Raw genomic sequence first — 23,376 nt, 5'->3', positions numbered from 1 at the left:
CACCCGGAACAGCGTTTGGCACATGGAAGGTGCTTCATTAAATAAGTTCTCGAAAGCTCCTGTCTGTTTACTTGAGACCAATGATTTGGGGGCATTCTTTGTGAACATCTTTGATGTTGCCCCTAGAAATCTCTGAATAGGCCAGAACATAACTTCATTTAAGTTTATTCTAAGGCAACAGCACGGAGTTAGTCCAAAAGATCTTCCTTTTCCAACCTAGTACCATATGAAAATACCCTCAGCTTTTCCTTCTCCTTTTTGAAAGGACCTGAGAAAAATTTAAGGTGAAGCAAATATTAAAGGGTAAAATAACTCATAAAACATAATGTGTTTTGCCTCCCAGGAAAGTGTGTTTATTTATACCAAATTGAGAGAGGCAGAGTATAGTAAGTCCTTAGTGGGTCTCCAGCAGCAAAGCCAAAATCATATGAGGTGAATTTCCCCTTTTTGTTACTGAGATGCCATGTAATATGATTAGTTTTACTTTAAACACAAGCAAACAGTTTAGAATGACCAACTAATGTATTCAAAGGTGGTGAGCAGCTGAACCAGACCTTGAGCTAAGATTGGTTCCAAAGCCCACACTCTCTTCATTATACCATTCTCCTTTTCTTGAGGAATGAAATTAAGATGCAAAGGATGGGCCCTAAGCCTGAAAAGATCCAGAAGGATAGATCCCTTTTGCACCATTGTGAAGTCTGCATCTGTAATTTTATTCACCAGTTGACCAAACCCCCTCTAGAAAGATTTTCCTCAAGGGCGGGAACAGAAAGGGATTTCTGGCCAATCCCGATTGAAATAGGCTCTTCATTTCTATTTACTTTTCTCTGAGTCCTCAATCTCTGCTCAAGAGACCTGATTAATTAAGGTGTTACACGGCTGTCTTTTATGCATAAATTAGCTATTGGACAAACTATGAAATTGTCTTCGAAATATTTAACTCTAAACCTTTCTTGCCTCTATCCAGATGTCCATGTAGAGTAACAGGCAGAGTTCTTTGTCCCTCACCCAAAGATGCGGTGATGTTAGATGGGTCGATTTGCAAACCTACACAGACCCCTTGTTTAAAAATAAAAATTCATTTACTGAATGGTAATTATGATCATAATCAGGTTTAGAGGTTCATTTCTAAAGCCTCTCTTAGCAACCAAAATTAATGGTATCTAAGGATCCACACTGATAAGCTGGAAAAACTCCAATAAGGAAATTGCATGCCAAACTTGAGAGTTAATTATTAACAAATTGATTCAAAAGGGAGAGAAATGGTTTAGAGAATTTGGCTGAGTGTTCTTAGCCAAAAACTTCACTCACATTTTAAAAGATATATTTTTCTTTTCATTATGTGCATAATATTATTTTTAAATTATTTTTTAATTTTTTTTAGAACAAGACCAAAGGAGTGCAAGTGGGGGAGAGGGGCAGAGGGAGGGAGAGAGAGAGAGAAAGAGGGAGAGAGAGAGGGAGAGGGAGAGAGAGAGGGAGAGGGAGAGGGGGAGGGAGAGAGACGGAGAAAGTGAGAGGGAGGGAGAGGGAGGGAGAGGGAGGGAGAGGAAGGGGGGGAGAGAGAGAGAGAGAGAGAGAGAGAGAAAGAGAGAGAGAGAGAGAGAGAGAGAGAGAGAGAGAGTGCCAACAGGCTCTGTACTGGGCTTAATCCCATGACCCTGGGATCATGACCTGAGCTGAAATCAAGAATCAGACCTTCTAGGTCCATCCATGTTATTGCAAATGGCCAGATTTTTTCTTTATTTTTTATGACTGAGTAACATTCCTATATATATATTCCTACATACACATGTATACATATACATATACACACATGCACACACACCCTATCTTCTTTAGCCATTCACCCATTGATGGACACAGGTTGTTGGCATATCTTGGCTGTTGTAAATAACACTACAATGAACATATGTGTGCATATATCTTTTCAAATTGATGTTTTTTTTTTCCAGATAAATACCTAGAGGTGGAATTGCTAGACTGTGTGGTAGTCCTATTTTTAATTTTTTGAGGAACCTCCATACTGTTTTCCATAGTGGTTGTACCAGTTTTCATTCCCACCAATGCTATACAAGGGTTCTCTTTTCTCCACATCCTTGCCAACACTTACTTCTTATCTTTTTGATAATAGCCAATCTGACTGGTGTGAGGTGATACTTCATGGTGGTTTTGATTTGCATTTCCTTGAGGATTAATGCTGTTCAGCATCTTTTCATGTACCTGTTGGCCAACTGTATGTCTTCTTTGGAAACAGGTCCTTTCAAGTCCTCTGCTCATTTTTTAATTAGGGTGTTTGCTTTTTGACATTAAGTTGTGTAAGTTCTTTATATATTTTGGATATTAATCCCTTGTTGGATATACAATTTGCAAATATCTTCTCTTATTCAGTTGCTTTTTTGTTTGGTTTCCTTTGCTATGCAAAAGCTTTTCAGTTTGACACAGTCCCATTTGCTTATTTTAGCTTTTGTTGAACTTGCCTTGAGGAGGCTGGTCCAAAAAATATTGCTAAGACCAATGTCAAAGAGCTTACTGTCTATGTTTTCTTCTAGGAGATTTATGGTTTCAGATCCTACATTCAAGTCTTTAATCTATTTTGAATTTATTTTTGTGTATGGTGTAAGATAGTGGCCCAGTTTCATTCTTTTGCATGTGACTATCCAGTTTTTCCCAGAACCATTTATGGAAGAGATTGTCCTTTCCCCCATTGTCTTCCTCCATATTCTTCCTCCATTGTCATAGATTAATTACTATATATCCATGGGTTTGTTTCTGGGCTCTCTGTTCTATTTCAGTGATCTGTGTGTCTATTTTTGTACCAGTACCATACTGTTTTGATTGCTACAGCTTTGTAGTGTAGTTTAAAATCAAGAAATATAATATTTCCAGTTTTGTCCTTCTTTCTCAATTGCCCTGGCTACTTAGGGTGTTTTGTGGGTCCATACAAATTTTAGGATTTGTTGTTCTAGTTCTGTGAAGAATGACACTGTATTTTGATGGGGATTTCATTTATTTAACCTGTTGATTGCTTTGGGTAGTGTGGACATTTTAACAATATTAATTCTTCCAATTCATGAATACAGTGTAGCTCTCCATTTCTTTTCTTTGATCCGTTTCTTTTATCAATGTCTTATAGTTTTCAGAGTACAGGTCTTTCACATCCTTGGTTAAATTTATTCCTAAGTATTTTATTCTGCTTGATGCAATTGTAAATGGGATTGTTTTCTTAATTTCTCTTCCTGATAGCTCATTATTAGCATATGGAAACTCAACTGATTTCTGAATGTTAATTTTATATTCCATAATTTTACTGAATATATTTATTTGTTCCAGTTGTTTCTGGGTGGAATCTTTAGAGTTTTCTTCATGTTGCATTAATTATGTCATCTGAAAATGGTGATAGTTTTACTTCTTCATTTCTAATTTAGATTCCTTTTATTTATTTTTCTTGCCTAATTGCTTGGCTAGGACTTCCATGTTTTGTTTTGTTCCAGATCTTACAGGAGAAGCTTTCAATTTTTCACTGTTGAGTAAGATGTTGGCCATATATGGGCTTTATTATGTGGAGTTATGTTCCTTCTGTACCCTACTTTGTTGAGAGTTCTTATGATAAATGGATATTGTATATTGTCATATGCTTTTTCTATGTCTATTGAGATGACGGCGTGGTTTTATCCTTCGTTTTGTTAATGTGTTAATGGTGTACCATGCTGATTGACTTGTGATTGTTACTTGCTTTTCAATGGTTGCATAATCTCCACGGAGTTATTCCACTGCAATTCACCTAATCATTCTCCCATAGCAGGAGTTTAGTTAGCTTACGGATTTTGGTGAAAATTTCCCCCATATGTTAGATCTCCAGAATTATAAAAACTGAGTCATGGCTATTGCGAAAGTGAGAGACTTCTCTCTGGAAGTGCTTTTGCTGAGGGTAGAGTGTGGGTGTTGAACATTAACAGCCTATAGTCTGTCTGCCAGCCCTCCCAGCCCCTTTTCCACCTCCCACCCCTTCCTACCTCTCCCACCCCTGCTGTACTCTTGTAAATAAGCATGCCAGAGGTGTGTCCACTCTCGGTTCTTGGCTTTGATGTATTCTCTGGTCTACACAAGGCAGGAATTGGTTATCTCTTCTTGTAAACTTTCAACTTAGGCAAATAGTAGATGAAACTTATCCCTTTTCTTTCTTTCTGAGCCAAGAGGATGACGTTGCTCTTTGCTTTGTTTAGGAAGTCACCTCTGTTTGTCTAGAAAGCTTCAGAGCGACCGCTATCTCTCTGGCCTTCCCTCCTCTAAGCACTCTCTCTCTCTCTTTAGTTGGGGCCCTCAAATTGGGCTACCTGGCCATCACTGTTAGGGGTATATTTTCTGCAGCTGGTGCCCATAAACAATGGCTCCATCATGTGTCTTCGGGGATCATGAGGAAGAAAGTTCAGGAAGAGTACCTGTATGGGGTTACTTATTGCTGTGCTTGCTATTTCCAGAGGGTTTCATTTCTTGTGCTTGCCACACTAGTAGTAATAATGACAAAAGCTAGTGCTTGCAGAATCCTCACTGTATCTGGCAGGAAAGGCAGTGTAGTCAGAACACCATGACTCCCAGGTTGGAAAAAAATGGTCCTCTCTCTCCAGCCGCTTTCAGCAAAGCACCATCATCTCTGATTTCACATATTACATCCCCCTTAACCTACTCAAAGGCTTGTTGGGAAGGTCATAGAACATAATTCTAAACTGTGAAGTAATACTCAAAATGGAAATGTTATTGGGTCACCTGGGTGGCTCGGTCAGTTAAGCTTCTGACTTTGGCTCAGGTCATGATCTCGTGATTTGTGGGTTCAAGTTCTGCATCAGGCTCTGTGCTGACAGCTCAGGGCCTGGAGCCTGCTTCACATGTTGTGTCTCCCTCTCTGTCTGCCCTTTCCCTGCCCACACTCTGTCTCTCTCTCTTTCTCAAAAATAAATAAACATTAAAAATTTTTTTAAAAATTCAAAATGAAAAGGTATCATCATTGTAATTATCCATATTTTCTTTTCAACCCTATGCTACTAACAATCAAGGAGAAAGATACACTTCCCGAACTACAAGGGATTTAAACCCAATAAGCCTACTCCCCTGGACCCTATTTAAAACCAGGCAATGTTGCTTCTGTATTGTTAATTTAATGAGATATTATTATTGAGATTCTATGGGATTTTATTTGGGAAAGGAGGTTTCCTTATGTAAACATTTTTGGCAACCGCTGCTCTAGTCATTTGAACCAAACCAAAATCTTAGGTTTGCAACACTAGGCTTCTAGCAGATTTCCATGTGATTAAATTCTGTCATTTGCACTGTTTCCCCCACCTTTTGTTACTTGGTTTTGCCAAGTAAAGTAAACAACTTTTGCTACTTGAAGGACTTGCTTCTACTCCAACCTGTGTAACAAAAGTCCTGTTCCTCCTCTCTCTGCCTTGTATTGTGTTGTATGTTTTGCTCTGGTTTTGCAGGTTTTGTCTGTGTTAATTCCACTGACTGGCCCCTCGGCCCTCCTACTTCTCTCTTTTAGGAGAATGATATAAACCTGACCCACATTGAATCCAGACCTTCGCGCTTGAAGAAAGATGAGTATGAATTTTTTACCTATCTGGATAAACGTAGCATGCCTGTCCTGGCAAACATCATCAAGATCTTGAGGCATGACATCGGTGCCACGGTCCATGAACTTTCCCGGGATAAGAAGAAAGACACAGGTAACAAACAGAGGGATTTTGCAACACCAGCAGTTTGACGCTCTCTTCAAGAAACAGTGGCAAAAACACCATCCACTCTGGTAGACCATTGTGGGGGATTAATCTGGAAGGTGTATGTTAGGGACCTGGAGGAACCCCTGGATATTTTAGACGTTGAGTAAATGTTAGTTCTTTCTTCACTTTCTCAAGATAGAGATTTCTTATATTAACAATTTTCTTTCTCTTGCTGCAATTTTTTTATGTTCTGAATTTTGGCGATCACGAGTAAAGCTATTATAAACATTCGCGTGCAGGGTTGTGTGTGGACGTGAGTCAAAAACTCATTTGGGTAAATACTTAGGAGCGCGATTGCCGAGATGAACTATTTTTTCTCTTAAATAATCAAAACGCTTTTTCCTACCGTAAAATCAAAAGTTTTGCATTTGTTTTTGTTTTGTTTTGTTTTTGTTTTTTGCCAACACTGAAGAATTTAGGTCAGGAGGATTTCAAACGTTATTTTAAATAACAATTTAAATAACAATTTGAATGGGCAGAGATGCTTTCAAATGAGACCCACCTCTTCACAGAGGCCTTTGAAACATTTTCTAAAAGATACCCCCAGGGCCTTCCTAGGAGACCTCTCTTGTTTTCCTGCCCCCATCCTTCTGTGGCTATCACCAGGACAAGGAAGTTTATTCCCAGATTCTGCCCCTGCGGAGCCCAGACGGCCGCGCACATGGGCTCAGGTCACCGAGGGGCGGCCACTTGGAATTCCTCCTCAGTTCAACCCTTTCTGCCCTCCTTCTCTTCCACCTCCCGAGCTGCTTCGCTGATGACCGCCTTCTCTTGCTTTTCCGGCCACCTGCTCCCGACAGGAGCTGCAGGCCCTCAGGACAAAGGGCCTGCCGGATCCTGGGGCTAACTGCCTGGCTTGGAGCAGGTGGAGGCTGGGCCGGCTGGGGCCCTGGGGTAAGAAATCAAAGCAATTGACAAGCAGGCAGGCAGCCCCTTGGGGAGCCAGGGAAAATGTATGTAGATCAGCTGAAGGGCTGGTAGCCTGAACTGGAGGCTCAGAAAGGAGGTTCTTAACGGGGACGTGCAACAGTAGTTAGGAGCCCAGACCCCTGAACCAGGGGTGACTTTGGGCAGATGACTGACCTTCACAATCTCCCGCTGCATCGAATGGGAGTAACAAGAGTGTCTGCTTCGTAGGGTTAATGAAACATCACCGGTGGAGCATCGAGAACGGTGCAGAGCATGTTTAAGGGCTTAGGACATAGTCTCTATTCTTAACCGTTATCATCACTGTTACTATAAATAATGGCCCCAGCGCAGGAGCGGTGAAAAGCCAGCCTGTACACAGCAACTTTTCCAGAGAATCTGAGACCTGGCAAATGACCTCAAAGGTCGTGCGGCCCAACAGACGTCTTCATTTTTCATTGGAAAAAACGGAGGCCATGACTTGCCTTAAGGCACAGAGTGAATTCTGTGCCGCTGTGGGTAAGCATGTGTCGCGGGCTTCTCTGCGCCAGGCCTGGTGATGCGAGCTGCGGGGAGAGAGGCCCAACACTACCTGTTCTTAAGGCGCTCACAGGCTGACCAGGGCGACAAGACACCCAGGTGAATACAGTCCAGGGACAGGTTCTGTAACGAGGACAAGGTGATGGAATCTGGCAGGGTGCTGACCTTTGAAGATGACCTTTGACATCTGACCTGTGAAGACAATCCTGGAGGGACTAACCCTTGACAACAACACGTTTCATTTTATTTATTCATGTGGTCGGTCATCCCATCCCATACTGGCTGTCCCTACCTGACGCAGTTTCCTGACCCCAATGTCCACATAACAGAAGGGCTGCTAAGGGTGCTGGTCCTGCTCGAACAGCACAGCCTCACCCCTGCAGGGAGGGGCGGCTCTTGGGTTTCTCGGTTTTGAGAATTGCAGTCTGGGCCCAGAAAGATTTTTTTTAGGGAAAACAACCCATCCCTTTGCAGAGTCGTTCTTGCCATGGAACTCAGTGGGAGAATGATTAGAGGGAGAAAGGCATCGTGGTAGATCTGAATCTTTGATTCTGTCACTTGACAAAATGCCCTTTCTTTTGAGGGGCTAAGATCTCAGGAGCGAGTCTGACAGCAGGTTGAAGTGGGAGATCTGAACCCCTCGAATCAATTAGGCTAAATCACTTTTCACTCTAGTTTTTAAGCCATTCAAAAGGCCTTGTGGATGATAGAGAATGAAAGTTTCCAGTTTCTTAATTGCCAAAGTTCCCCACCCAAAACAGCTTAAGGGAAGGTTAATTATGGTGACATGTTAAAGAGACTCCAACCTTCTAAAATGCCTCCTGGAGGAGCTGATGTGACTTTAATAGGATTTTAATCCAGAGAGTCTTTTGAATACTTGAGATCTATTCTCTTGCTACCCTCTCTCCTGATGACCTCAAATCCTTCTTCAACCCAACATGAAAGAGCATTAATATCTTCCATCGATCAATCTACTAATCCTTTTACCTTTCCCTTTGAGTCTTCTGCATGACATTACATTTAGAGGGGGATGGAAAATTCCTACATGGAGGCAGATTGCAGCCAGGAGAAGCAGACGGACAGAATGCCTTGGCTAGACGGAGGTATAGGATTATCACCTTCTTAGAAATGTATCCGTTTGGAGTTATTTTCCAAGAGCAAATGGACATCTGGTGGATTTTGTTCAAGTTGTGGTAACGATGGGAATCCTGGTGTGGAAGCAGAGGGAGTCCAAACTTCCGGTACAACTGTATTTTCTGTGGGGAGTGGAAGGGCTATTTATATATTTATTCGTCTGTCTGTTTACCTGTTTCTATCTGTCTGGCCTGGGGGCATTTATGATTTTGTCTTTTTTATTTGGATCAATGCCTGAAGCAATGATTTTTTTTTTTAACGTTTATTTATTTTTGAGACAGAGAGAGACAGAGCATGAACGGGGGAGGGACAGAGAGAGAGGGAGACATAGAGTCGGAAGCAGGCTCCAGGCTCCGAGCCATCAGCCCAGAGCCCGACGCGGGGCTCGAACTCACGGACCGTGAGATCGTGACCTGAGCTGAAGTTGGACGCTTAACCGACTGAGCCACCCAGGCGCCCCATGAAGCAATGATTTAAGGGAACATATGTTGTGAGAAGACAAGAGCAGCATTATTACTCAGCCTACCCCGGACACTGCCCCTCCGCCCCCGCTCCCAGCTCCGTCTTCGGGCCCCCTTGCTGCTCCAGTAGTGCTCCCCTGAGAAGCCTGAGGTCTCAGACCGGTCGTCGGTGGAGGAAGGATGGGACTCCTTGCAGGAGTCTGAAAAGCCCCTGGGGATTGTGGGCAAGACGGTACACATACGTGTGCATGCATATTTTTCAAGAGCGATTTTCCAAGGGGTCGTGGTCCCCAAGGAGTTGAGGACCCTTAGAGAGAAGCCAGTTTAGGGCTGGTGGGGGGTCCAGATGGCTGGAAGTTTCCCCACTCCCACTGCCCGTGGCAGCCTTTCCTTTCTCCCTTCCTTTGCTCTTCTGTTCTGTGCTTCCGCCTTCCCTCTGTCCTCTTCCCCCTTCCAAATCATCTCCGGTGCATTTCCCTTCGCCCCAAAGGGTACATCTCAGGGCTATAGGTGCTTGTGGCCCTGGGTCTGCAGGGGACCAAGGATATTTATGTTTGTAAAAACACACAGGATTGACAGCCTTTTTCAGTCTGCCTGGAAGCTTTCAGGATGCATTGATGTTGTCATAAGTCATGGCAGCTGGGGATGAGACTTTTATTCCGGCAAAATGCCTCATTGATACAAGCCGACACACTCCTAAGAGAGTAAGCAAAGCATGGGGTGTGTACCGAGCCCTGAGCTGAAGCAGAAGCTCTTGGGGTTGTCAGCATAGGGCGGCTCCCTTGCAGTGGGTTAGAGGCAGCTCCATTCACCTGTGAGGGAAGGTCCAGGGCAAAGGCTCTTTCTACAGCCCAGTCCATTTGCCAGGCTGGGAAATGCTCATGAAGATCAGAAATTTAGAAGCAGGCTCTCTTTCTAAGGTGGGATCCCTCATCTGCATGCCAAGTCCAGTGTTTTCAAAATTCTTTCCTATTAGGTTGTTTCAGTTAAGCTTTGCAACGGCCACCTCAGCTAGAGCAAGCAGATGACATTATTGTCATTTTCCATATTAGGAAATGAGACGCAGCGCATCTTTCGGAACAATGAAGACTCCACACTCCAGGCAGCCATTCAAGTTTACCCTGTCAAATATCTTTCCTCTGGGTGGCAGGTGTGTTCCCTCCCTTGGAGGAGGTGCTAAGAGAATATGAAATGATTGTAACGGCGTTGGTTGGCCATTCATGTTGGATTGAGGGACCATGATAGCAACTCAGAAAAAGCCATGAATTTAGAGCCAAGAATTAGGATTTGGACTCCTATTCTGTACACCGCCTGCTAGATTTGACTCCCGTGTGACCCCCTGACAGCTGGGTGGCCTCATTACCTCTTCCTTCTCATAGGTGAAGTAGAGCTGAGACCGACCAGGCCATTTTTTAGAACTTATGGGGAAGATCATGCAAGATGCTCTGAAGGTTATGGTGTGCTATGGGTTGAACTTGCTTGAGTTGAATAGCCCCTGAACTTAGACATCCTTAAGCCTCGGTAGGGAGGGGCTCTATGATCTACAACGCCAGCCTACTGTCGGGCTATTTGACACCCCCAGCTCCGTGGGTCTGGACACTGGCCAGGCTAATAATATATAGAGAGTTGGTGGCAGCCACCCCCTCGCTGGGTCCAGCCTCACCTGGCAGCCAGGGAGACAACTTCATGTGTGAGATGATAGGAGGGGCGCTGGGAATGACCTCTCATTTCCAAGTATCACTTCCTATGAACGTGATTGTGATGCTTACCATAATCCACTTGGCTGTGTGTTATATTGGAAACAGCACCGTTCTGAGAGACAGAAGGCCAGCTGCTCATACGGGTTCCCTCCTTCGTCCTCCCTCCCTCCCTCTCTTCTCCCTTCCTTCTTTTTTTCTTCTCTTCTTCCTTACCATTCTAACAACAGCCATTACCGAAACCAGTAGCCTCTTTTTTTGTTGTTTTCATTCCTTTTGAAACTTTTGTAGCGCTTGACCATGCTGCCCCTGGCATTCTCTCTTTCCTTAGCATTTTGTAAATTATGTGGCTCTTATTAAGATTCTGACTCTTGGGGTTTCCTTTCATATTCTTTTACTACTCTTTCTCAAAAACCACAGTCAGCTGTGCCACCTTCTCCTCTTTCATTCACATTTATGCCCTAATTCAGTTGATCATTCATTTGCGCAATTCATATTCATTGAGCCCCCATTCGGTGCCAGTCACAGGATGGTCACAGGACGGGGACAGTGGGAAAAAGGATACCCACGGTGCTGAGACCCGTGTGTCTTATAATCTAGTAGGTGGTTCCTATGTGGCACGATGCGGGCAGGATTAGGAAAGTGTGGTTTGCATCAGGAGCACTTAGGAGGTGCCCTGAAACCAGTTTGGGGCGTGGTGGGGAGAAGGGGGAGCAGGGTCAGGGAGGGACACGTGGAGGGAGACAGACATACTGTGGAAGAGGCTTTAGATGTAGTCTGTTTGTCTCAAGGTAGGTCGGCCATAACTGCAGGGGTAGGTGGCAGGTATGCAAGGAAGGCTCTCAGAAAACACGACTCGGTATCTGGGGACAAAGGGGGCAATTCGCCAGTGGATATGTTTATAAGATACATGGAATCTTAGAGAGGATATTGCGAGGATAGTTCCAGCTTAAGGTGGAGATTGGAACAAAGGATTCTGCAGGCCGTTCTTTTATTTATTCATGATTTCACACGTATCCATTCACTCATTCCATCACTGATTTATTTCAACAGCCTTTCACCCCTTTTTGCCCCTTTGCTTCATGCCTGGGTCCTTTTATTTGCCTGGTTCTCATTCTCATTTTAACATGGGGACGCAGAGGTCAGAAGCTTTGCCATCATGTCACCGATACAGGTGCACCCTGAGCCCTCCGCGCCTCCGCTCTGCCCAGGAGGATGCAGGAACTAACTCGGCACCGTCAGCCAGCATTTGGCTCACCCGTTCTTGCCAAGACCTTTCTGTGGGGCATTCCTTACCGGGAAAGAAAGTCGAAGCACCTTAAAAGAGAAAACATAAAACCCTCCAAAGCCTTCATCCTGCAGGGTGTTGGCACTCTACCTTCTCCCTGTTGGGATCGGCACACCAACGCTTCTCTGCGAGGCTGGAGGCCATTGCCTCAGAGGAGACATCCAGGAGCCTGGGAAGACGCCTGGGAAGGAGTGAAAACACCCTTCTATTTTGGGCCCAGGAAAGGAGGATTTATTGCCCTCCCTGAGCCGGCTGGAGGCAGAAGTCTGGGGCAAGGCTGGGTGCCTCACTGGCTGGACCCTGGGGCTGGTGAACGTCTGGTGGACGGAGGGGGTTCGTGGGACTCAGCCTGCACCTTGAACTGCTATAAATTTAATAGACCTCCTCTGACCCGTTGGCCAGGAAGCAGGCTCCCTCCAGGCCCGCGGGGGCCTGTTGCTCAGGAGTACTCCTGAGCCAGCCACCCCTTGGCGTCCGGGCTGAGCAGTTGACCCCGACTTAACGAGACCACGACGTGGGTGTCCAGGGCCGGCTCTCCTGCAGGCTGCTTCCCCTGGAGCCAAATCAATATTTATTAATGATCTGCGCCCCCTCCAGTGCCTCTGACTTCACAGAGGGCCTCTGTTGCACCAGCCTGCCCAAGTCATTCATTAACGCCGAGCCCAGCGGCCCGTGAGGCAGGCGAGGGGCCCGCAGAGGCCAGCCCACCACGGAGATATTTGCAAAGGTCATTAATGAGCTAATCTGATTTAACTTTTCAAGACGGAGGCGTGGGTCGCTGGGGTCAGTCTCTATTCCCAGCACTGGCTGGGGTGGGGGAGAGGCCCGCCGCCGACCCTGAAGAAGAGAATGGAAAAGTGAAGGTGTCTTTGAGGAGCTGAGAACTTTGGTGTTAAAGAGTTCCTATCCCCAAATCCAGGGAGGTTTGGGATGGGAGATGGGGAGGACCTGAGGCTGTCCGAGGGATTTGCTTCCAGCGCTTTAGATTCCTGCTTTAGCTCGTTGCCCCCTTTCCCTCTCCAGGTGGAAGATCCGGAATCTAAGACACAGCACCCGCCCCCCTCCCCACCTTATTCTGAGCTTGCCCAGCACAGCGGGAGTTGCAGAGTCCTCATTTCCAGTGAGCTCCGTCATCTCGAAAAAGTCCCTTCCCCTCTGTGAGCCTCAGGTTGCTCATCAGTAAGGTGGAAATAATGTCTACCTCCTAGCATTGTTTTGAGAATGAAAACAGACAATGGAAGTGAAGCGCTTAGCACAGTATCTGGTGCAGACTCAGCTCTTAAAAAATTAACTTCGGGGGCACCTGGGTGGCTCAGTCGGTTGAGCGTCGGGCTCAGGTTATGGTCTCATGGTTTGTGAGTTCGAGCCCCAAAGAATCGGGCTCACTGCTGTCAGTACAGAGCCTGCTTTGGATCCTCTGTTCCCCTCTCTCCACCCCTCCCCTGCTCACGGGCTCTCTCTCAAGGATAAATAAACATTAAAAAAATTAACCTCAAAGGGAAAAATGTAGCTGTAACTTTTGGCTGGGAAAATCGGAAGATCCCAGGTGTAGAGGACAGGGGCACAGGTGTGAACTCTGACCCTCCCGCCAGTGGCCTGTGCGACCCTACTTAACCAGACAGGTGTCTCTGGGTTCTGCTTGTGAATTCACGTGTAAGGGTGACAGATCGACCTACAGTGAGCCGGTTGCTTCTCCCCTCAACCGAAGAAGCCAGCCGGGGTTTGGTGGCCTCGCCCATTTCACAGATGAGAAGCCAGAGGCTTGGGAACCAAGTGACTTGCTCAGAGTCACAGAGCTTATGGGTGGGAGAGATGAAATTTGAACACAGACCTGCTGGCTTCAAGTCCAGGATGCCCTTTGCACGGTATGCGATGTAGGCTTTGCAGCTGGGTTTGCAACCAGTCCGCCTTCCCTGGATCCTGACAGCCTCTCTGACTCCTGGGCCCGGTGAGTGTCATCAGCTATAGACAAGGGACCCCTGCTCCTGCGGGACACCTGCTTCATCAAGGTTGAGGCACTTAGATGTATAGACATATAATGGCTCTGAACTCTGATACACATGCCTACCTACATACATAAATATATGTGACTTACGTATGTAAATATATATGTAATAGTGCAAGAAATAAACACAATAGACCGTAAAAAGAAAAAGTGTAGGGGCGCCTGGGTAACTCAGTCGGTTAAGCGTCTGACTTCGGCTCAGGTCATGATCTCGCGGTTCCTGGGTTTGAGCCTTGTGTCAGGCGCTGTGCTGACAGCTCGGGGCCTGGAGTCTGTTTCGGATTCTGTGTCTCCCTCCCTCTCTCTGCCCCTCCCCCTTTCATGCTCTGTTTCTCTCTGTCTCAAAAGTAAATAAACAATTTTTTTTTTTTAATGGTAGGCTTCCTATAAAAATGTAAAGGCTTGGTCCCGTTTTGTCTGGGGTCCGCTGTAGTCTCCTTTAGGACCTGGTGTCCATCTGCCACACTGCTTCCTTCCGGCCTTGCTGAGTGGGCCTCTTTCCCAGGAAGTGAGCCATGTCAGAACCTTGCTTCCGCCATTCCCAACAGCTTGCACTCGCCTCTCTTGGGTCTCATCTCCTTAAACCTTGTCCTGCTCTCCAAGGTGGTGGCTGGTGAACTCCTCTTAGCTGTGAGGCCTGGCCTGTGTCTTCCTTCCACCTCGGATGACACATTGGCTGTACTGAGCGGCCTCTGGGAGGTGATGCTTTAACCTCACGTGGGACCTGGGGAGGCGACGGGGAACAGATTTAAAGGTAGGGCTGGGCTGCTGCCTGGAGAGAGACTGTACCGGACTTACCGCTCCTTGTCACTTGGCCTCCTACAATGATTATAATAAAACCAAATACTTATAAAGCACTTGCTGTGTGCCAAGCCCGGTTCTGAGCACTATTCGTGCATTAGCTCATTTAATCCTCACACACTCTGAAGTGCATACATTTACTCTAGTCTTTTTACCAATGGGACACTGGAGGACTTTGCCGGAAGTCCCGAAGTTTCACAGTAGCAGAGGCCAGGTTTGGACCCAAGCAGTTTGGCTCTGAAGCCGATATGATTAGCCAACCAAGCTTTGCTGCTCCTCCAACCTGGCTGTGTCCTGGGCCTCTTCTGGGTGGTGACAAGGCCCAGAGGGTACCAGAGGCCCCTGGACATGGGTGAGCGCCCCACAGGCTCATGGCGCTGTCTGGGGGTCCCTCACAGTCTCTGTGATAAGGGCTTGGGACCTGGTGGGCGGCTTCTGCCTTTGTCTTCTCTTGGCCAAACCTTGAACCCTTTGAGGTTTTGCCACCTTCTCGTGTTCTCTGATTATTTTTTCGTTTCGACCAAGAAGTCTGAACTGAGCCATGTGGTCCAACAAGTGTTCTCCCTTTGGAGGAGGAGGTGGGGGGGGGGGCGGGGAGGTGGGGAAGAAATTAGCCAGAGCTAAAAATATGCTGATTCTGCTGCCCTCTGGTGTTCAGTGGGGAGCCTGCAGGCTCGCACAGCTCTGAATCGAGGTGGGAAAAGGCTTCTGTGGAGTAGAACCTTGTTCTCTTGGTGAGAGGAGCAAGGGAAATGGGAGGTGCAATGCATTTTGGGAGCTGTGGTTATGCTTCCAGAAGCAAGCAAGACTGACCCAGTAAGTCCCTGGAAGCGTGTCTCCATGTCCCCTCTGACCAGCCTCAGCCCTTCACCGGCATTCTGTGGGGCTGAAAACCCAAACCCAAAGAGGATTCCAGCCACAGGTCAATCCAACTCCTACATTTTATAGAAGGGGAAACTGAGGCCCAAGATTAGAAAGCCTATTAATACTGGAGCTTGATTGCCAATGGGCTTCTGACTCCAGTTTCCCTTCTTTCCTCTTCCTCCTCCCCCTTTCCCTCCTTCCCTTCCCCCTCCTGCTCTTCTTCCTTCTTTTTCTTCCTTTTTATCATCATCATTAGAATCTCTGTCACCCTAATGGTTAATACAGATAAGCACTTGCTGTGGACCACTTAACTGTATCACATTGGCTGTAGTATTTAATGCAATAATATAGAAAGATGCTTCTGACCGATATGGTGGAATAAAAACTAAGGCTCCGAGAGATAAACTATTTGCACAATTACACAACAAAATAAGTGGCCTACTTTCTAGTCCTGCTGGAAGGCTTTCAACTCTGCTCTCTGTGCTACGCTGAACTAAGGACAGAGTGTTAAAAAAATTCCCGGAGCTTGCAGGTGAACAATAATAGTATTTACTATGTGCCAGTACTGTGCTCAGTGAATCACGTGTATTAACTCATTCAACCTTGTACTGTTCCTATAAAGGAGTACTTTATAGTGCTATTATTATCTCCATTTTACAGATAGGGAGACCGAGGCACAAAAAGATTTAATAATTTGTTCTGAGTGGCACAGATAGTAAGTAGAGTGACAACATTCCAGCCTAAGCTCTCTGGCTCTGTTGCCCAGGCCCTCGGCGATTGCTAGACTGACTCTCCCTAAGTCAGACGGGGAGCCAGCTCTGAACTGAAGACAGACTCTAGCTCTCCCAGATCCCCTTGAGCAATGGGAAGACGACATCAAGTTGCCAAGGCCCTCGTTCTGGGGTCTGGAGCCACAGGATGACATAGGAGGTAGTGTCCCCCTTCCTCTCCATCTCCTGAGTTCAGGAACTTCCTGGCATTGGTATCTATTTAAATTTCTTTATAATTTCTTTCTTGTCACCCATACCCACTAGAATGGAAGCACCACAGGCGTGAAGACTCCCTCAGTGTCTAGTGCCTGGTAGCAGTCGGTGCTGAACATATATTTGTAGAATCTACTTCGACGAGGTTAAGGGTGACCAGAGTCAGAAAGTGGGGGAGCAAGACAGGGCTGGCCTGTCCTGTCTCTGGGGCAACTGTGACCGCTGGAGCTACGGATGACTCCCAAGCAAGAGAGATAATGATGGCATGGGGAAAAGGTGCCTTGGGAGAGAGTTGATGGGACGGCAACATGCTGGGGAAGCAGGAATGGTCTCAGAGGGGATCCCGAGCCCTGGCTGACTACAATAAGATGTCCTTTCTGAAGTCCTTCCAAACCTGAGTAAGGGATAGACCCCATTTTCAGTGCCAACAACAGAGATCCATTGTACAGGGGGAAGCAGTGGACTCAAAGAGAAAGAAAAGCCTGGAGAAAAGTTCAGGAGACAAAGTGGGAAGCCAGGTGCCATGCTGGGTGAGCCGCGCATGGTGAGGTCGTCCCAGACTCCAAAGTCCGGCAGTTGGGACTCAGAAGGTCTATGAAGAGACTTATCCTCTCTGTTCTTCCTTGTCCTCATCTGTGAAATGGGGATAATAATAACGCCTACCTCTTGGGGTTATTATGCGGATTGGGTGAGGTGCTACATGTAGGGTGTCTAAGACAGCGCCTGGCACAAAGCAAGTGCTATATAAGCCTTAGCTCCTGGAATATTCCTGCAGTGTCTGTTCCTGTGCCTATTACCACAGAGAGCCACCCTTGAGCAGTGGGCCGGGCTGTAAGGGCATGGAAACCTCCAGCTGGGAAACTGAAAGGACAATCAAGCAGTCAGGCTCCGGAGGCCAGCTAACAATGTGCTCCGTGTAACTCCCCAAAGCGGCAGGATGGATCCATGGTCAGGACGGAAGGTACCAAGTCATCCAGGCCTGAGTTTGAATCCTGACCTCCTCTGTTTCCTGGCAGTTAGGTATTTGGGTTTGCCACTTAACCTCTCTGTACCTCAGTTTCCTCATTTGTAATGTGGGAGACTACAGGTTAAATATTTAGAATGGCACTCAGTGCTAGTTTTTATCACTACCATAGGCAGTAGAGAGCTTTGCACCTCTTATCTATGGAAGCAGCTCTCTAAATGGATCTTTATTAATGCTGTTGAAGTAAGCGTCTTGTTTTGGTGGAATGTGGAAGATTCTTGCCTGATGCTTCTATGTATAGATCATGGCTGGCATTTCCCCAGGCTGGCCACTAGATGGCATGCATGCCCTTTCCCGCCTGACCTGAGCTGGGCCAGAATCAGAAAGAAGGTGCCAGAGATGGAAAGCTACCTTTTACAGGCTAGACACTGGGCCAGCCCTTTGCCTACATTCTTATTGACTCCTCACTGTAATACTCAGATTAAAAGAGATATTGAACCAGAATAGTAAGCATAGTGGATGCCACATGGTTAGGCCTCAAGAAACATCTTCTTCTTATTACTGTTGTTATTATTGCCATTTTTACAGTTAGGACTGAGGCACAGAGAGGAAAAGTAGGTAGATGGAGCCTGAATTCCAAGCCAGACCTTACTGACTACAAGTTCAGCATCTTTTCTCTAAAGCTCATTTCAGGGGAAGCATTGGATGGCTGGACCTCACTTCACAGCTCTCCCTGCCTCCCATGTCCTCTTTGGCTGTTTTTCTGTCTCTTACTTCCTGTGTGGTCTTCAACTAGTTATTTAGGCTTTCAGAGCTGTGCAGTCTGTACAATAGGGGTCACTGTGCCTTCCTTATTTTGGGGATACTTCAGAAATAGCAACTAGATCCGAGGTGATGCTCCATGGATGACAGTTACTGTTGTGAATGCCTTACAGGTTAGCACAACCAGGCTTCCTTCCTTCCTTCCTTCCTTCCTTCCTTCCTTCCTTCCTTTCTTCCTTCCTTCCTTTCCTTCCTTCCTTCCTTCCTTCCTTCCTTCCTTCCTTGCCTGCCTTCCTTCCATCCTTCCTTCCTTCCTTCCTTCCATTCATCTTTCCTTCCATCTTTCCTTCCTCCTGCCTCTACCGCTCCTTCCCTTTCTTTCTTCTTTCTTTTCTTCCTTGCTGTCTCCCTCCCTCCCTCATGACCTCCCTCTCCTCCATGCAGTTGAACTACAGTGCACTTATGGTTCCTACCCTCATGGACCTTACAATCCAAATGTCCTAGTCTCTGTTTATTCCCGGGGCAATTCCATCCCCAGGGGGTCTTCTCTGTAGACCACAAGCCCAGGCCTGATCTACTCCCCCACTAGGCTGCTCCAAAAGCAAGCTTGCAGATTCTCTAGGTACTATGATGTGCTGTCAGATCCTAGACTGACTGACTCCATTCTGTTTCACCAGTGACTTTCAAATTGGCTTTGGCATCAAAAGATTCTGCCAGGATGCCCGGAAGTCTTTGTGAGGGAAGCATGTGTTAGGAAGATGGGGTCATGAGATAGGGTCCCTTGCTTAAGACAGAACAGCTCTGGTTTTATCTAATTTATGTTCTGGGGTTACATGCAATACTCTGCCACGAAAGAAAACTATAAAAAACCACTCCCCTTTGCTATTAGAGGTAGGAGGAGGCAAATTTTGAGGAAATTCAGAGAAAATCTCCAGGAAAGAGAATATGTTTGAGAATATGTTTTAAAATTATTTTTCCAAGGTGCTAAGTGAAATAAGTCAGAGAAACACAAATAATGCATGGTATCTCTTATGTATGGAACCTTTAAAAAAAGGCATGAAACTCATAGAAACAGACAACAGGTTAGTGATTGCCAAGGGCTGAGGGCTGGGGAAAATAAGGAGAGGTTGGTAAAAGGGTATATTTCAGCTATAAGGTAGATAAGGTCTGAGGACCTACTGTAAAACGTGGTGACTGTAGTTGATAACACTGTATTATATAACTGAAATTTGCTAAGAGAGTAGAGCTTAAATATTTTTACTAACCCCCAAAGGTAAATATGTGTGAGTTGACGGATATGTTAATTGACTAGATGGGGGAAATGCTTTCACAATGTATACCTATGTCAAATCACAACGATGTACACTTTAAATATCTTATAATTTTATCTGTCAGTTACACTTGAACAAGGCTGAAATTTTAAGAAATTAGTTTCCAAGGAAAATGGGAGTCAACTTTTGAATTACAGTAATTTGGGGAGCCCACTTGCCCCCTTACTGGTTTGTCTAATTGGGGCTAATCCCATGCTTCTGACCTTCGGCCATGTCCTGCCAATCCCCTACTCAGGATGTTGCCCTCTCTGTGTTTCAGTGCCCTGGTTCCCAAGAACCATTCAAGAGCTCGACAGATTTGCCAACCAGATCCTCAGCTATGGAGCGGAACTGGATGCAGACCACCCTGTGAGTCCCCGTGTCTGTGGTCCTTCCCATGAGATCCTTTCAGCCCACCCCTCCCCGCCCCTACTCCCCTCCCTGATCCCCAGCAATGTGTCTTCATTTATTTGCTTGTACTACAGACATCTGGAGGGTGTCTTCTTGTACATCATCAGCACCATCATTATCATGGTCATTTTTATTGTTGGAGCAAATATGGATCGGCCTCCAGAAACTATTGTTTATGTATAATATATGCATGTAGGTGTGTGTTTGCACACACACACACACATACACACACACACACACGTAAATCATCTTTCCGGCTTTGTACAATTAAAGAGGTTCAGTTCAAGTGTTTGGGAAACAGTAAACCACTAACGACTCTGCCAGGTACAGCAGGACAGTAAGGAGAGGTGACATTGGAACTGGATCCCCCAAACTGAGTAGAAGATGCTGAGGGAACAGTATATGTGAAGGCTCAGAGTCCTGAAAGTATCTGGAATATTTTGGAATGGCTGGCTGGTGCATGAGGTGTGAGGGTCAGATTTTAAAAGGTCTGATATACCAGACAAAGAAGTCAGACTGCATCCCATCCCCTGTGGGCAGGGGAGCAGGTTGTTCTTTACTGGTTTCTGAGAAAAGGCCCAGGGTGGGGGGACTTTATCACCATTTTTTTGTGTGGTGCAGGGGTTTGGGGAGGGGGAGCAGCTCAGGCTGGACTCAGGGTCAGGACCAGTTCTGACAGCCTCCATAGATGAAAAGTGCCACAGTCATATCGGCTGTCACTTACTCTCTGCCCGGGTAGATGGCTCCTTAATCTTTAAATGACTTGGAAGCTGTTTCATTACAGTGGTTTAGTGGAACTCAATGAGAGTGTCTGCATTTCAGCGGTTTTCTTACATCTCTGTGGGTCTTTACAGTTGAGTGAATCGTGAACTTGCTCTTGACAAAGGCTCTTTGCAGTAAGCAAAGCAGATGTCCCCATTTTACAGGTAGATGCATTGAGGCCCAGTGAGAGTAAATGGGACTTTTCCAAGGTCCCATGCTAAGCTTTGGGTTTTAAGATTCCTAATCCAGTCCTCATGGTGCCAAAGACAAAGGTCTAGCCAGTGGCAGAAACGCTGGTGCTTTCTCAGAGACAAAGAGAGACCTATTTCTGGAGTAGACTGGCCTTTTCAAATATGAACACGTGTTGCTTATTCTAACTCAAATAGTAAACCCCTGATAGTGGACTCAAAAATACAGAAAAGCATGAGAGGAAAAGGAAGAACACCCATAATTCCAGTTATTTCCCTTTTTCTCTTGGTAGTATTCTGCATTTTTTTTTACAATGAGAAACTATTTTAGAAACAGAGGCGAGTTCCCTCCTGACACCCACACATCAAAATTGAAAAAAAGTATCCCCTATTGTCACACTGTCTGGAAACAATCAGTGTTAATTTTGGTGTGCTCCCTTTCTCTTCTCCACATCTCTTTCCCCCGCTCTTTCTATTATTTAGAAATTAATACATATTATTAAATTATATATATCATAAAATTATTATATATATAATTTTTTGTGCATTGCCATAACTTACTAAGCAGCCCCCAATGGCAAGCGTTTAGGAAGTTTCTAGTCTTTCCCTAGGACAATAATTTGCTTGCCTGGGTATCTTGATGTGGGCTCTCCATAGCTTTCCTTGATGCTTCCTTGTGAAACTACTTAGTCTAGGGATAGAAATTGTAGTTCAGTCTCCTAATATATATACTTCAGTACCTTATCCCCCCCAAAATAAAGCTGGATCCCCATTCACCTTCCTGGGGATGGTGCAGCCTTCTCCTGTGGCTCCTGGGGGCGCCAGACCTGAGCCAAGAGAGGTTCTAGATCCCCACTGACAGGTCTTCGGCCGTGGGCCTTGGGAGCAAAGCATCTGCAAAGATATTGTTCCCTGGAAGACCTGTCCGGCCACCTTGGCCCAGTCAATGGAAAATTAGCCCATCTTACCAGCCTCCAGACCTCCTGCCGTGACCCAAGACCCTTCTGCTGGTCACACTCACCGCTCACTTGGGGGAACGAGTATGGCCAGGAAAGAGGGAAGAGGTCACAGACATGGACATTTCCCTCCCTTTATCCTTGTGTCTCCTCAGGTAGATAAGCTGGACTTAGAATTCTCTAGAATTCATTTCTCCTTACAGACCCAGCCCCTATCTTTGTTTCCCTGGCCTCTCACTGTGATGAATTTTATCATAAAAAAAAAACCCCATCTGTCTGGTACATGGTCCTCCCGATGAGGAGGCCAGGCTCTCTCTGTTCCTTCTTGTGGCTTTTCATCAGATCCTGGGAACTGATGGGCCAAGGACAGAGTAAACCCTCCAGAGTGCTCACAGGCCCTGGCTGCCATGTGTGAGGAGTGGCGGTGTTCTTCCCGAAAGGACCCTCTGTTCCGCTCTGTACCAGGTTCGCAGCATGCTCCCCTGCCCTTGGCAGTGTGCACTGACGTTTGACCCAATATCTCACTTCAAGGCCTCCAAAACAGCCACTCTGAAGAATGCGGCCAAGGAAGGATTGTTCCTGCCCCAGAGGGTAAAGGGCATCTGCCTGTGTGCGTTAGCCAAGTGGGAAAATAAATTAAGAGCTGCATTCCACCCCGTGCACACTGCCTTCTTTCCTTTGTTGCCTGTGTCTCCCCTTTCTTCCTTCCCCAGGCATTTACTAAGCGAGTGACATTCATAGCAAACGTTTCTTGAGCGTGGACTGTGTGCAGGCACTGTGCTAAATGCTCTCCCTGCATTTTTAAAATTTCGGTGTTATAACCATCCATCCTGGGAGAGTTGCGCTTTCCGATTTTCAGAGAAGTCTCAGACGGAGACGGCCGTGTGGCCTCACGTATATGTGAGCCGCCTCCCAGGCTATGTAAAGGAAAGGGGGCTGAAATGATTAATACGGCATGACCTCTGCCCTCCTGGGGCCTCCAGTTGTGGGGTGGAGGGAAAAGGGGTGTCCGCTCTTCCCAAAGGGGTGCCAGAGGTGACGGGGATACAACTGTAAGCTTGGTAGACAGAATCCAAGTGGTCTGTTCGATTTGCGTTCTCCAACGGACTCTTTTCTCTGCCTGTTCCCCAGCGTCTGTGGTCCTGTCCCTGTTGTCTCCTTCACCTGGGGTAATTTTCCTTATCGTCTCACCTGTTCTTGCCCTGCTGGCAAACCTCTATTCGTTTTCTACGGCCTAGCTCATATGCTGGCCTCCCTGAAGACGTCGCTTCCACTGGCCCCTTCCCCAGGCTAAGTTTTCTGACACTGATGTCATAGAACTGTGTGTGCTGTGCTTTATACTTTGAGCACAGACTGTCAGAGAAAAATAAATTCACTTCCTCATGACTTGTAAAGGCATAAGACAGATACACGCGCGCACACACACACACACACACATGTGAAAGGGTCATATGCATGTTTCCCAAACTATAATCTACGAAAGAAATGTTTTTCATGATCAAAGGGAGAAACAGTATATGCTAGAGCCCCATTTGAAGCATATGCAAGTCCCATGATCTCATTG

General features: G+C 46.2%; 1 protein-coding gene across 1 annotated transcript in view; it reads left to right on the top strand.

The window, feature by feature from the left end:
* Nucleotides 1-23,376, top strand: part of PAH (phenylalanine hydroxylase) — a 104,568-nt gene that overhangs the window by 48,406 nt on the left and 32,786 nt on the right. The window contains exons 5-6 of the mRNA XM_045463158.1: nucleotides 5,543-5,726; nucleotides 19,776-19,864. Coding sequence (XP_045319114.1) covers nucleotides 5,543-5,726; nucleotides 19,776-19,864 — 273 coding nt within the window. The remainder of the gene's footprint in view (nucleotides 1-5,542; nucleotides 5,727-19,775; nucleotides 19,865-23,376) is intronic.

The sequence above is a fragment of the Leopardus geoffroyi genome, chromosome B4 (assembly GCF_018350155.1).
Source record: "Leopardus geoffroyi isolate Oge1 chromosome B4, O.geoffroyi_Oge1_pat1.0, whole genome shotgun sequence".
Taxonomy (NCBI): domain Eukaryota; kingdom Metazoa; phylum Chordata; class Mammalia; order Carnivora; family Felidae; genus Leopardus; species Leopardus geoffroyi.
This window is presented reverse-complemented; position numbering and strand designations above follow the sequence as displayed.